The sequence below is a fragment of the Danio rerio genome, chromosome 21, assembly GCF_049306965.1.
Source record: "Danio rerio strain Tuebingen ecotype United States chromosome 21, GRCz12tu, whole genome shotgun sequence".
In the NCBI taxonomy this organism is placed as follows: domain Eukaryota; kingdom Metazoa; phylum Chordata; class Actinopteri; order Cypriniformes; family Danionidae; genus Danio; species Danio rerio.
In genome coordinates, this window is record NC_133196.1 from 47,535,385 (window position 1) to 47,551,008 (window position 15,624).

The 15,624-nt window shown below is 33.5% G+C and overlaps 1 protein-coding gene across 2 annotated transcripts in view; it reads right to left on the minus strand.

Moving 5' to 3' along the window:
- The window catches only part of pdlim4 (PDZ and LIM domain 4), a 65,118-nt gene extending 50,311 nt beyond the window's left edge, over positions 1-14,807 (minus strand). For both annotated transcript variants that reach the window (XR_012396577.1, NM_001042696.2), the window contains 1 exon segment: positions 14,661-14,807. Coding sequence is in view for 1 of the 2 variants with exons in the window: in NM_001042696.2 (NP_001036161.1) it covers positions 14,661-14,753 (93 nt within the window). In the remaining variant the exon portion in view is untranslated.
- Between the last annotated feature and the right edge of the window lie 817 nt (positions 14,808-15,624).

The following is a 15,624-nucleotide window of genomic DNA, read 5'->3' on the forward strand; positions in this document are numbered from 1 at the left end:
GCTCAAATGTGCTGCCCATGTATGTGGACAATCAAGCCCTAGGAGGATAAGTGGGAAATTAGGCAAATCATCAACGGTGGTTTGTTCTTCAGACAAAAATATCTACAAATTGCTTAAGGGGGCTAATAATATTGACCTTAAAATGGTTTTAAAAACATTAAAAACTGCTTTTATTTTAGCCGATATAAAACATAAACGATTTTCAAAAGAAGTAAAAATATTATAGGTATAAATATTATAAAGTAAAAATATTATTACTGTGAAAAAAATCGCGCTATTAAACATCATTTGGGAAAATTTAAATTCGCAAGAGGGTGAATAATTTTGACTTCAACTGTATGTATGTGTATATATATATATATATATATATATATATATATATATATATATATATAAATATTTATATATCAGAGGTCACGTTAGACTTTGTCATTGTCCGTCATTTTGACGAAGATGGTTGTAAAAATTCTGTCATAGCCTATTATTGACTTTCATTTAATTTGCATATTTTCGTTGCTGCACCCCTCTTCGTTCGTTAGTGCTCACAACACACTCCAAAGCACCCAACCTTCTTGCTGTCGCTAGGTTGACCCGGCCGTGAGGATTTTTGTCTGTTTGTTCTTCATCGTCCACTGCATCACTTCCTCTTCTTTCACCTTCATTGTTAATATCACAACTATTTGACCATTTAAAGAAACTTCTCACACTTAGCTGCTGTTACATTTTTGCAACTGTACGCACTCAGTGACAAAGAGGAGACAAGACCAGGGCAATCGCCATCAGCTGGACAGGAGTGGGAATTACAGTTAGCTACAAATTACAATAGATCAAAATGACGGATCACCTTCAGATTTTTCCGTCACTGCTGAAAAAAATCCGTTAATGACGGAAAATATTCGCTTAATGCAACATCATATATATATATATATATATATATATATATATATATATATATATATATATATATATATACAGTATATATATATATATGAGCAATATCACACTCAGTAGCAGTGCGATATGGCTGTATTGCCTTAGTGCTCCCACCAGTGTCGATATATAGCCATATCGCACTGCTATAAGTGTGATATTGCGTTTATACATCAGTTTGACGGCATAGTTGTGTATATAAAAACAAAATCAAACATAGAGAGTCTCAAAAACCCTTTTGTATGAGGAACTACTTTCTTCCGCGTCGGATTCAAATCATAAGCAGACAGTTAAACAGCTGAGCGTGCGTCTTTTAAGCTTTAGATCTGTAGGGTCTGATTTTTGCTGGCTGTATGTGGGCGGAGTAATACAAAAAGGGTAATGAGAGTGTACGGTTGGCTATCAGCCAATCAGATTCGAGAACCAGACAGAACTATTGTATACATATTTATTGCTGCTGTACGTAAATAATGTTATATTTGTAATATTTAATAATATTGTGGTCTTCATGAATCGAGAAGTTTACATCACTGGATAACTCAAAACAGTGATCACTAGTCTCTCCTTCATCTATAAAATGCAACATATTCGTATTGACAACCTGTTAATTAACAGATATATTAACAATGTAGAGTAAACGTTTTAATCATTGAGTAACCTGCAAGAGTGAACATAAAATGGTTAAAAATAAACAAAAATCTGAAAAATGTCTACATTACAATAAAGCTGAAGCGTTCAGGGACCCGTAAACATTGCACAAAAGACCAGTTTAGATGTAAAGCCAGGAAATTGCCTGAAATTAATCCTAAGTACAGAATACTTGACTTGGGGCTGCTGTTATTACCGCGGGATGTAGCCTACCTCAAAGTCATTCACTTTATGACTCATTCACTCGACTATACTGCCAAACAGCCCAGCACATATGTACAACTCCAGATATGTAGCAAACAGAAGCACTTGACCTACTAATTTAGCTCATTCGTTTTATTTAACAAGCCTCATTTCCATGTGTGTACGGCTGTCCTGAGTCATTTAACACACTTGGGGTTTCATCATGAAACATCTCAGTTCGCCCTGCTGAGATAATTACTAGCCACAGAGGATGATTAATGCGACGTGATCTCACTGTAATGCTTGTGAGGATGCACGTTTAATTACTCATTCATTTCCTTTGGCTTAGATTTATTTATCAGGGGTCGCCACAGTGGAATGAACTGGCAACGATTCCAGCATGTGGGGCGGGGGTTCGAGCCTTTTTGCACTATATACTGTTCCATATCTGCACAACTCTGGTTTTCACTCATTGCCATATACTCTTAATGTCATTGTATTGTATTGTTTACAAATTTTTATTCTTTACGTATATTTTTAGACTACATTTTACATATATTTTTAGACTACATTTTATGTATATTTTAGACTTCATTTTATGTATATTTTTAGACTACATTTTATGTATATTTTAGACTTCATTTTACGTATATTTTTAGACTACATTTTATTTATATTTTAGACTTCATTTTACGTATATATTTAGACTACATTTTACGTATATTTTTAGACTACATTTTACATATATTTTTAGACTACATTTTATGTATATTTTAGACTTCATTTTATGTATATTTTTAGACTACATTTTATGTATATTTTAGACTTCATTTTACGTATATTTTTAGACTACATTTTATTTATATTTTAGACTTCATTTTACGTATATATTTAGACTACATTTTACGTATATTTTTAGACTTCATTTTACGCATATTTTTAGACTACATTTTACGTATATTTTTAGATTACATTTTATGTATATTTTAGACTACATTTTACGTATATTTTAGACTACATTTTACGTATATTTTTAGACTACATTTTACATATATTTTTAGATTACATTTTACGTATATTTTTAGACTTCATTTTACGTATATTTTCAGACTACATTTTACGTATATTTTTAGACTACATTTTACATATATTTTTAGACTACATTTTATGTATATTTTAGACTTCATTTTACGTATATTTTTAGACTACATTTTATTTATATTTTAGACTTCATTTTACGTATATATTTAGACTACATTTTACGTATATTTTTAGACTTCATTTTACGCATATTTTTAGACTACTTTTTACGTATATTTTTAGATTACATTTTATGTATATTTTTAGACTACATTTTACGTATATTTTTAGATTACATTTTATGTATATTTTAGACTACATTTTACGTATATTTTAGACTACATTTTACGTATATTTTTAGACTACATTTTACGTATATTTTTAGACTACATTTTACGTATATTTTTAGACTACATTTTACATATATTTTTAGATTACATTTTACGTATATTTTTAGACTACATTTTACATATATTTTTAGACTACATTTTACATATATTTTTAGATTACATTTTACGTATATTTTTAGACTACATTTTACATATATTTTTAGATTACATTTTACGTATATTTTTAGACTACATTTTCCGTATATTTTTAGACTACATTTTACGTATATTTTTAGACTACATTTTACATATATTTTTAGATTACATTTTACGTATATTTTTAGACTACATTTTCCGTATATTTTTAGACTTCATTTTACGTATATTTTTAGACCACATTTTACGTATATTTTTAGATTACATTTTACATATATTTTTAGACTACATTTTACATATATTTTTAGATTACATTTTACGTATATTTTTAGACTACATTTTACATATATTTTTAGATTACATTTTACGTATATTTTTAGACTACATTTTCCGTATATTTTTAGATTACATTTTATGTATATTTTAGACTACATTTTACGTATATTTTTAGACTACATTTTACGTATATTTTTAGACTACATTTTATGTATATTTTTAGAATACATTTTACGTATATTTTTAGACTACATTTTATGTATATTTTTAGACTTTATTTTCTGTATATTTTTAGACTACATTTTACGTATATTTTTAGACTACATTTTACGTATATTTTTAGACTACATTTTATGTATATTTTTAGACTATATTTTACGTATATTTTTAGACTACATTTTATGTATATTTTAGACTTCATTTTACGTATATTTTTAGACTACATTTTACGTATATTTTTAGACTACATTTTACGTATATTTTTAGACTACATTTTACGTATATTTTTAGATTACATTTTATGTATATTTTTAGACTACATTTTACGTATATTTTTAGACTACATTTTCCGTATATTTTTAGACTACATTTTACGTATATTTTAGACTTCATTTTACGTATATTTTTAGACTACATTTTACGTATATTTTTAGACTACATTTCACATATTTTTTTAGACTTCATTTTGCGTATATTTTAGACTACATTTTATGTATATTTTTAGACTACATTTTCCGTATATTTTTAGACTACATTTTACGTATATTTTTAGACTACATTTTACGTATATTTTTAGACTACATTTTGCGTATATTTTAGACTACATTTTATGTATATTTTTAGACTACATTTTCCGTATATTTTTAGACTACATTTTACGTATATTTTTAGACTACATTTTACGTATATTTTTAGACTACATTTTGCGTATATTTTAGACTACATTTTATGTATATTTTTAGACTACATTTTCCGTATATTTTTAGACTACATTTTACGTATATTTTTAGACTACATTTTCTGTATATTTTAGACTACATTTTGTGTATATTTTTAGATAACAATTTATGTATAAATGTATTTATTGTAAATTCTTCTTAAAACTCTTTGTATTAATATTATATGTTAGGCACCTAGGACCTGAGAGTAACGTAATTTTGATTCTCTATATGTCCTGTACATGTGGTTGAATTGACAATAAAGCTGACTTTGACTGTGACTTAAGCTGAATACTAGTATCTTGAAGAATATCTAGATGTGTTGTTATCATGGCAAAGACAAAAGAAATCAGTTATTAGAAATGAGTTATAAAACTATTATGTTTACAAATGTGAAACAAATTGGAGAATTAAATATACAGGATGGCCAATAATTCTGACTAAAACTACGTTGAACAAGCAGCAAAAATCCTTTTCTGAGTGTAAACCATTGCTTGCCATGCAACACTGAATCCTTGTTTTCTATGGATTTCAGTGTTGTTTTTCCTCTCGTAACAGAGCAGCGACCTATTTTCCCCCCTGCTGCAACACCGCCTGTTGAAGACCCCTCAAATAGGGTTTTTGAAGCACTTCTTGGCCACTTTCCAATGACGCCAAACAGTTGTGAACTTTGATGAGTCCTGTGCTGGAGAAATCTCCTAGCTGCTACTTAATCTGCTTTTGAATAATGTCACATGGCTTTCAGGAATGTGGCTGACTGTGGACAATGAGCTGCAGCGTGCCAGCATGCCCTTACAGAGCAATAACTGAAGGAAGGCCTGGGATGCAATAAATTATTCCTCGTGAAATCCCCGAGGGAGCCAGCCAGACATTGAAGATTAGCAGAGTAAATATGTTTATAGGAAGGCACATGCCTTACTTGTTCAAACACCTCTAAGGTTTATCGAAAAGGAGAGATTCGGGTTTTCTCAATTACTTGGACTTGGCACAGAGCATTGCTTCATTCTGTGCGACACGGGGCTGTGAATTCCTGAGAATGGATGGCCACATTTGTCAGTCTAGACAAGTACTGACAATTTGCTATAAATCGCACTTGGCGATGATTTAGCGAGCTTTTACCTCAGCACTTCTCAAGCAGCAAATGTACAACCCATTAGCTCGAAAGCAACAAGCATTTGGTTCAAGGTTGCTGACACTTTGGCTGTGTCCGAAAACGTTGAAGTCTGTGTGGAATCAAACTTTTACAATGGATCAATAATCTAAAATAATAAAATAATTAAAAAGCCCCTATTTTGCTTTATAAAAGGTCATAATTTGGATTTGGGGGTCTCCAGCAACAGGCTGATATGCGTGCAAGGGTAAAAAACACTTTCATTGTCTTATATTATGCATTTATTTTTATCTAATTATCCCAATGACTCACATATGATTCGTTCAGTGATTCGATTTATTCCAAACTCCTCCTTTGCGTGAGGCTAATCTCCTGTGATTGGCCTGATGACCCAGTCTGTTGTGATTGGTCGATTGGGTTCAGTGCAAGACAGAGAGAAACACCCAACACGGTTATGAAGTAGCATAGAGTATGTGAAAGCCCAATGTAGGAGTGCATTAAAGAAATCCAGGTAAACACCAGCTTATTCCTCTACTCTTATCCCTAACCCCAAGTAATAACAACGACACGTATTCAGTATTACAGTGGCAAAAGTTGAACCATTTTGAAAAATTTACCGGAAGACGAAAATGGTCCATATGCAACAGTTACTGACAAAGTCTGACACAGTCCCATATATAATAGTCTCTGCGGATACACTGAAAAAAGTGTTGCATGCAGAACTGTTGCAAACAATTTATTTGTGTTGAATTTAAACAAACAAATTAAGTTTAACAATGTTCAACTTAATTTGTTTGTTTAAATTCAACACAAATAAAATGTTTACAACCACTTAGCATAAAAAAATTGAGTAAATCCAAGGAATCATCTCTGAATAATTTTTTTCAGTGTACTTCTTCTAATAGCAAATGGCACACAAATCCCACGTTGCAGCGTAGATTATTGTATCAATCATCAGAAAAATGACAGGAACATTCCGCTCAGCCGAATCTCCATCTGTCAGTGATCGTCATCTTCATGTCATGATCCACTGTCAAAAGCTACCAAAAAGTGAACCGTATCATAGCAGGGCTAAAGGGTACCGAAAGGCGGAGCGAGATGCACAGCTGAAGGCTATTGGTTTACAGACAAGCATCACTTGTGCGTACACAAGAAAGAGAATGAAAACAAAGGTAGCACTATTTTTAAATACACAGCCGAGACATTACACCAGAATAATATATGGGCAATTCTTCAACTACGGGAACTTTAATGTCCTTTGATCATATATCCCAAAAATATATATAATTCTGTCTAAATTCCTCTTTCTTTGTCAAACTAGCAATAAAACCTACTTTAAATAAAATTATTAGCTTTCTATTATATATGTTTCATATTATTCAACCTTTTAGGTGTCAAAATCACTGTTTTCACCTTTGTCGCACACTCAGAGTTTTAAACCTCAATGAAAATAACACTAAAATATTATTTATCTGCTATCTATTAATGTATCTTAGTTAAGCTCTAGTGAAACCATTTAAATGTGTTATAGTTATTAATGTGAGCCTATTATCAATACTATTTTTCGCACAGTATCAGTGTCATTTTCAGCACAACACTGTAATGTCGCTTTAAAAAGTTTGTGTGAAAGATGATTGTGGTGAGTTCTATGAAAATGAAAAGTGTCATCTGAGCACATCTTCAAGATTGAGGGAATTTACATTTTCTTTAACAACACTTGAAGAAAAATCACAGTAAATATTGCTTGATAAACAAATACATTTATTCTACGTCATTTCCAAACATGTTGTACTTTAAAATGTGTTTTAAAAACCAAATAAAATGAAGGTAAATAAGAGTGTTTGTAGACGTGAAAGGCTAGTATCAATTCAAAGCTAATCAGTGAAGCTATCTTTCATTTTTTTCACAATAAACTGTAGAAATGTCATTTCCACCACTGCCATTTCCATCAGCACACACATTTAAAAAGAGTATTTAAAAAGTTATCATCACACATTAAAAGTGTGTTCACAATGTATGAGCTAATGCTCTATTTAATATACAGATTCAGTTTATTTAGTTTCTAATAAGCTCTTAACCAAATTAATATTACATTTCAAAGTGTAAAATTCAGCATACAACTCATTTATTTCATTGACAGATGTATAATTATTATATATATTGTGGAAAGATTGGTAAAACTAGATGCAAAACTGATCTTGGGCAATGTTTGACTGCCATCATTTTGAAATGAGCTGTATATTGAGACGTGCTGGAATTGACATTTGCTCAGTTCACGATGGACAGAATGTTTTTATTCTTATCTAAGTTTGTCCTCTTACAGATCTTAAAACTAGACAAATTGTTTAAACTTATGAGCCTATGTTACGTTAAGTTTTTTTTTTTGTCAACTTCACAAGGCTAAAAGTGCCCGTAGTTGAAGAATTGCCCATATATTGTGTCTTATGAGCAGGGCCAGACGGAATCTGCGGATGTTTTTTGCTATTTCTGCTGAGAATTTTGGTAAAAATCTGTGGAATTATTTTGGGTGCATCATAACTTAAACCTTAATCTGTGAAATAAAAAAAATAATATCTTTTTAACTGTAATTTAATGTTTAAAATGCAAATAATAGATTCATTTTATTTGGTAAACAAAGCAAGTCTCTCATATAATATCTCTACTAAAAGACAGTAAATATAACTGTACAAACTGCGTTGTACATAAATAAGATGAATGTTTTCATATTAGTCAATAATATTACTGTAATTAATAAAAAAAACGGAATAAATATAGATTTACACACATTTTCTCAAGTAAATAAACAGAATTAACGATAAATCTGCGGAATTCTGTGCGTGCAGATTCCCTGTGGGCCTAGTTATGGCTAGTGAAACCTAAAAATACCAAGTCCGAATGAGCTGTCTATATTCATTTGGCTACCTTGGGTCATGTTTAAACTGTTACCTCTTTTCCATTTGGAGCTTTTCCATCCTGAATCTGGAAGGATGGCTATTTTGGCAACAGACATCTTAACATCTGCAACCCTAACAGACACTTTCCCTAACAAAACCTGTGGCTGACCCATTAATCTCAGCATTTACTGGGAACTCTATCCACAGTGCCAGATGGACGCCTTCATGTGAGATTTCTGAAGCCAAGCCTTACAGCGGTACTTTCACCCTTTTACCAGGTTCATTCTCAACACTGTGGTGCTGATGAGTCTTTCACCAGCTTTCAGCACGAGCGCGCTGCTATCTTTACACACAGCAGATGTTTCTCTGCCTAGAACAACATCATCTACACTGTAAAAACATATCTGTTAATTAACAGTTGCCGAGTTTTCCCTTTATTTACGGGTGTGAATTGCATTATGGGATGTTGATCTCTGCTCTGTCGACTTTTGATGTTGAATATTTAATTCTACAGTTTAACAAAATGACTTTTATTATTGACATTTCAGTAGTTTGAAATAATATAATGTATAAAAAATAATAAAAATAAGTGTAAAATAACAGAAAAGGTGCTGGCAGCTTATTATAAGGTTTTCGTAGCGTAATATACAACACCAACCAATATAGCACTGTAAACTAGTTAAAATGTTCATAAAATCACTTTTTTTACAACGTTTCAAGGTTAAAAGTTGTTGGAAGAAAGATTGAGATCCCATAATGCAGTTTAAAAGCTATTCAAAAATGTATTTATAACACTACGAATGAGTGAAAACCTCAGCAGTTATTCTGACTCTGATTGGCTGCTGTCATGTTCCTCTCTCAGCTTAACTCCACCCATTAGTGTTTATTTTCAGCTCTGGTTCAGCTTTGGCAGAACAGCAATTACTGGGAGGCGGAGCTAAAGATAGTAAGGACCTATCTGATTGGTCAGATTTAGATTAAAAAATCAGTGTATAAAATAAATGTAATTCATTACATGTCTGCGATACACACTGGTCACTTTATTAGGTACACCTGTCCAACTGCTTATTAATGCAAATTTCTAATCAGCCAATCACATGGCAGCAACTCAATGCATTTAGGCATGTAGACATGGTCAAGATGATCTGCGGCAGTTCAAACTGAGCATCAGAATGGAGAGGAAAGGGGATTTAAGTGACTTTGAACGTGGCATGGTTGTTGGTGCTAGACGGGCTGGTCTGAGTATTTCAGAAACTGCTGATCTACTGGGAATTTCATGCACAACCATCTCTAGGGTTTACAGAGAATGGTCTGAAAATGGGAAAATATCTAGTGAGCGGCAGTTCTGTGGGCGCAAATGCCTTGTTGATGCCAGAGGTCAGAAGAGAATGACCAGACTGTTTTCCAGCTGATAGAAAGGCAACAGTAACTCAAATAAGCACTCGTTACAACCGAGCTCTGCAGAAGAGCATCTCTGAACACACAACACGTCCAACCTTGAGGAAGATGAGCTACAGCAGCAGAAGACCACACCGGGTGCCGCTCCTGTCAGCTAAGAACAGGAAACTGAGGCTACAATTCACTCAGGCTCACCAAAACTGGACAATAGAAGATTGGAGAAACGTTGCCTGCTCTGATGAGTCTCCATTTCTGCTGACACATTCAGATGGTCGGGACAGAATTTGGCATCAACAACATGAAAGCATGGATCCATCCTGCCTTGTATCAGCGGTTCAGGCTGGTGGTGTAATGGTGTGGGAGAGATTTTCTTGGCACACTTTGGGCTCATTAGTACCAATTGAGCCTCGTGTCAACACCACAGCCTGCCTGAGTATTGTTGCTGACCATGTCCATCCCTTTATGAGCACAGTGTCTCCATCTTCTGATGGCTACTTCCAGCAGGATAACACACCATGTCATAAAGTGTGAATCATCTCAGACTGGTTTCTTGAACATGACAATGAGTTCACTGTACTCAAATGGCCTCCACAGTCACCAGAGCTCAATCCATTTGAGCACTTTTGGGATGTGGTGGAACTGGAGATTTGCATCATGCATGTGCAGCCAACAAACCTGCAGCAACTGCGTGATGCTATCATGTCAATATGGAGCAAAATCTCTGAGGAATATTTCCAGTACCTTGTTGAATCTACGCCACGAAGGAGTAAAGCAGTTCTGAAGGCAAAAGTGGGTCCAACTGGTACTAGTAAGGTGTAGCTAATAAAGTGGCCAGTGAGTGTATATTGAATACACTATTATCGCGATAACAATACTTTTGCAATATACTGCACATCCCTATTGTAAATGCACTGGGATTTATGCACATGACTATTTAGGCAAGTAATTTAATTACTTATTGAGTAAATTAGTTACTTTTCAGGCAAAGTATTTAGAAAAGTAATTTAAAAACAATTGTAATGATGTTTATAACTTACCCAAAACTGGCTTTTATTTGTAAAGGGCTTGTGACTTTTTACCAGTACAGCCATCAACCTGCATCTACTCTCCACATTTATAGACTGATGGGTGGATCACGGATGGTTGGAGCAGACTAAACATCCATGACCATTTCAAACCACAGATAAAGCTTTGGCTGGCTGCAAATATTAATGGGTGAACACCAGCTGCCATTCCTCTACAGCAATGTAAGTGCGAGGCAGCCGAGTAAGATTTCTTCTGACACAGGCATTTACCGACCACAAATGTGCAGTAAATGATAGGGTTCGTCCAGCGTGATTCAGCTTTTCATTCGTTTGAGAAGCACCGGAGTCACTGCCACAAATTAAGCGAAAATCACAAAGGAGCTCTCTTAAATATCTCAAATATTTATCCTAGACAATAACTGAATTAAACTGGGACCTCCTGCTTGTCGGATTCTTTCCCTAGAGGAAAAAAAAAACACCAAAAGATCTAAACTCTGTCCAGATTGCCAAGTCTTTTTCCCCTTCTCAAACATTTTTCGTCTGATTTTTCCAAGAGCGTTTATTCTTTTAGACATATGCTCAAGAAATATGCTGACAATGATACGATGTAGAAGATAACATTTCACAAGGACTTGTTAAAAGGAGAGTTCAGCCTAAAATGAAAGGTCATAATTTACTCTCCTGAACACAAAAAGAAGATACTTTGAAGAATGTTGAAAACCAGAAGCCACTGGCATCCAGTCATTCATTTTCTCTTAGTCTTCATTTCAGAGGTCACCACAGTGGATTGAACCCCCAACTATTCCAGTATATGTTTTATGCAGCAAATGCCCTTCCAGTACTGGAAAACACCCATACAAAAGCTGATTTCGGGACCGTGTCCCACGGTTAGCTCAGAATTTAGGTTTTTAAGTGCAAAAAGTTAATAATTGTAGTGCTTTTTTTCCTCATTACAAGTTGCTTTTTAAGCACTTCCAAGGTGCATTTTTTTTGTTTGTTTTGCTTTTCCAGAACTTAACTACCAGCTTTGGTCTCATTCTTGCAGTCAGATTTTGTTTGGGTGTAGTACCAAACTTTCATGACCAGTCGTTCATGATATTTCATGTGCATTGCTATTCAAAATTCATGTAACAAACTAAATCCTCACGCGTCCAAGCCATTCACTGTAAAGCCTGAGGGACAGAGCTTGCAGTTAGCAGAATTTGCCACACATTTTAATCACGAGATGTTGTATTTAATCCTTTATTTAATTGCCACAGTATTGTCAGTCGTGCAACTGCAGCGCGTTCACCATCGCAAAAGGGCTTGCATTCACTAAGATTTAACTAATATTGCAGCTAATGAAAAGACTGTTTCTGCAATTAAGATGACATTAGCAAATAATAAGTTACGTCAACTGGTTTAAACTACTTTTAAGTGCTGCGTTTGGCATTTTTAGAAAAAAAAATGTGTGTTGTCTCTTAAATACACACATTCGGTGAACAGTTTGCAATGAAAACGATAACAACGATGTGATCAGGAAATTGATTTTAATAGGCTAAACTTTTTTATTTTATTTTCATTAATCTAATGTTTGTTATGTATTCTATCATTTGAGGTTATTTTCCTCCCTATACTTGTAACGGTGGTTGGGGGCGTGTCCTGTATTTTTATATCCCAATGTTGACAGGTATAGTTTAATCACACAAAGCCTTCTCTAACGAGCAGTAAGCAGATCTAATTTCTAATTTAAATATGTAAATCCATTTCATATATTTAAAATAAAAGTTATCGTTTAGATTTCAAACATATTCATATATATATATATATATATATATATATATATATATATATATATATATATATATATATATATATATATATATATATATATATTTCAAAATTGATTAAACAGAGTTATTTATGATTATTATGACATACAGCTGAAGTCAGAATTATTAGCCCCCCTGAATTATTTGACCGCTTGTTTATTTTTTCCCCAATTTCTGTTTAATGAAGAGAATATTTTCCTCAACACATTTCTAAACATAATAATTTTAATAACTCATCTCTAATAACTGATTTATTTTATCTTTGCCATGATGACAGTAAATAATATTTTAGTAGATATTTTTCAAGACACTTCTATACAGCTTAAAGTGACATTTAAAGGCTTAACTAGGTTAATTAGGTTAGCTAGGCAGGTTAGTGTAATCAGGCAAGTTATTGTATAATGATGGTTTGTTCTGTAGATTATCGAGAAATAAAATAGCTTAAAGGGGCTAATAATTTTGTCCCTAAAATTATGTCTAAAAAAATTAAAAACTGCTTTTATTCTTGCAGAAATAAATCAAGTAAGACTTTTTCCAGAAGAAAAAAATATTATCAGACACACTGTGAAAATTTCCTTGCTCTGTCAATCATCATTTGGAAAATATTTTAAAAAGAAGAAAAAAATTTGACGGGGCTAATAATTCTGACTTCAACTGTATGGTGTAACTTATATCAGTAATGATTAAATCACACTGAACTGAGCTAAACTGAACTGAACTGAACTTAAACACTAAAACCTGAACCACACTGGTCCAGTTACTGAACCACACTGGTCCAGTTACTGAACCACACTGTTCCAGTTACTATGACTATTTATGTGAAGCTGCTTTGACACAATCTAGATTGTAAAAGCGCTATACAAATAAAGCTGAATTGAATTGAATTGAATATATGTATAAGGTCCAAGAAACATTTGCAGGTTTTGATGAATAGGCTACTTCATGATAATACTTTACATTTATTTACAGAAGTTTTCTTATAACTTTTAAAGAACAGTGCCATTTTTAACTAACTTTTAAAATCACATTTTAATTTAAACGTTGATGTTTTATTTATCTTTTTTTTTTTTTTACGTGTGTTATTATTCAAACTATTGATGTTTAAAATGGCTGACAATAATAAATATTCATAATAATAAGAATTAACCTGCCACGCTTGTGAACTGTGCACAGCTGTAGCCGCTTAATTAGACTATTAGACTACTATTTCAATACTAGTCGTTATGGTGGTACATGGAGAGACATTTTTTTTTCTGAGGTGGTACTTGGTGAAAAAAGTTGGAGAACCACTGGTCTAAAACATTATAATTTTTTTTTAAATGAGATTTTTATGAATATGTTATTTTCATCCCCCGCTCTCCCTTACTTTGAATATTCTGTCTGAAATAACCTGCAATATGACTTGAAAACAACAGTAGCACTATTTATTGACGGTGAATGTTGTACTTTTATAATCATTGGCTGCTAGTATGATTTCAATATTTAGAATTTGTTTACTTTTCTGAAATTATGTTATTAAGGATAAAGACTTAATGTGTGAATATAAAACCAAATGTACATCAACTGTCACAAGTTGGCACTGATTGTTCTAATAATATAAAACCAACTTTACTACTCAAATATCTCACAGAGTGGATGGAAAGCTCTAAAAAGTTTGACTGAGAAATAAAGGTTCAGTCAGTATGAAAGCGAACAGACTCAACAACAAAAACAATACAGAAAGAGTTCATCTAGTTCATCTGTGAGAGAGGCGAACCCCAAATTTCATGCTTCACCGTTACAATGAAACCGCACGCCGGCTAAAAAGAGCCGTCGCCTTCTACTAAATCTGTGACAGAGTTCATCATCAAATCGAGAAACATATAAGAAGAAAAGACGTACTCTGGAAATGGTGAGCGGTGTGCTGAAGTCTCGTCCACCCACCAGCCGAAAACCCCAGGGCGAGGGACCGCTGAGAGTCACAGTGTGAGACATGTTGGGTCTGAACAGTATCCAGAGCAGAAAAACTGCGCTTTCTTTATCCAGTCTGAAGCAAAACTAGCGGTGATTCTGCTGCTGTCCTGCCGGGGGAGGAGGAGCCGCGAGCGGCTTCAGGAGGAGGGACACGTCGCTATGACAACCGCACACAAACCTCAGCACACACACATACACACACTAACGAAGTCGTGATAATACGATGATAAGGTGTTTATTAATCAGAGAGGAGGATATTACTGTATTTATGTGTTGGGCAAAGTAAATTTTTTTTTACAAGTATTACAATCTTAAACTTATTTTAATTTTTAAAAAAAATGCAAACATCCCTGCTAAAAAATCCAGGTCTTAGCTGGTCAGGCTGGAAAATGACCAGCTAAAACCAGCTTGCCCAGCCTGGTTTAAGCTGGACATAGCTGCCAGCCAGCTAGGCTGGTCAAGCTGGTTTTAGCTGGTCATCTCCCAGCCTAACCAGCTAAGACCAGGCTGGAAATGGCTGGAAACCAGCGTGGAAGTGGCCAAAACCCCTCTAAAACCAGCCTGGTTGACCAGCTAAAACCAGCCAACCAGCCTAGGCTGGTTTAAGCTGGATTTTTCAGCAGGGATAACATACATTCAAATTTCTTTCTTTAATAAGTAATGCATTTACTTGAGTTAAAGTAAAATATTAAGGTTCAAAAACACTACAGTACCCAGGTGAAAAAGAAGTGCTGTTAAATATATTACAAATGTAGGCTACTTGAAATGATGATAGATAATTAGTACAAATAACATAAGTGCATTCGAAATGTGTTGGGACAACATGAATGAATAGTGTGGGGTAAAATCCACTTCAGTTACTTCAGTTCACTTTAGTCTCCACTTCACTTCC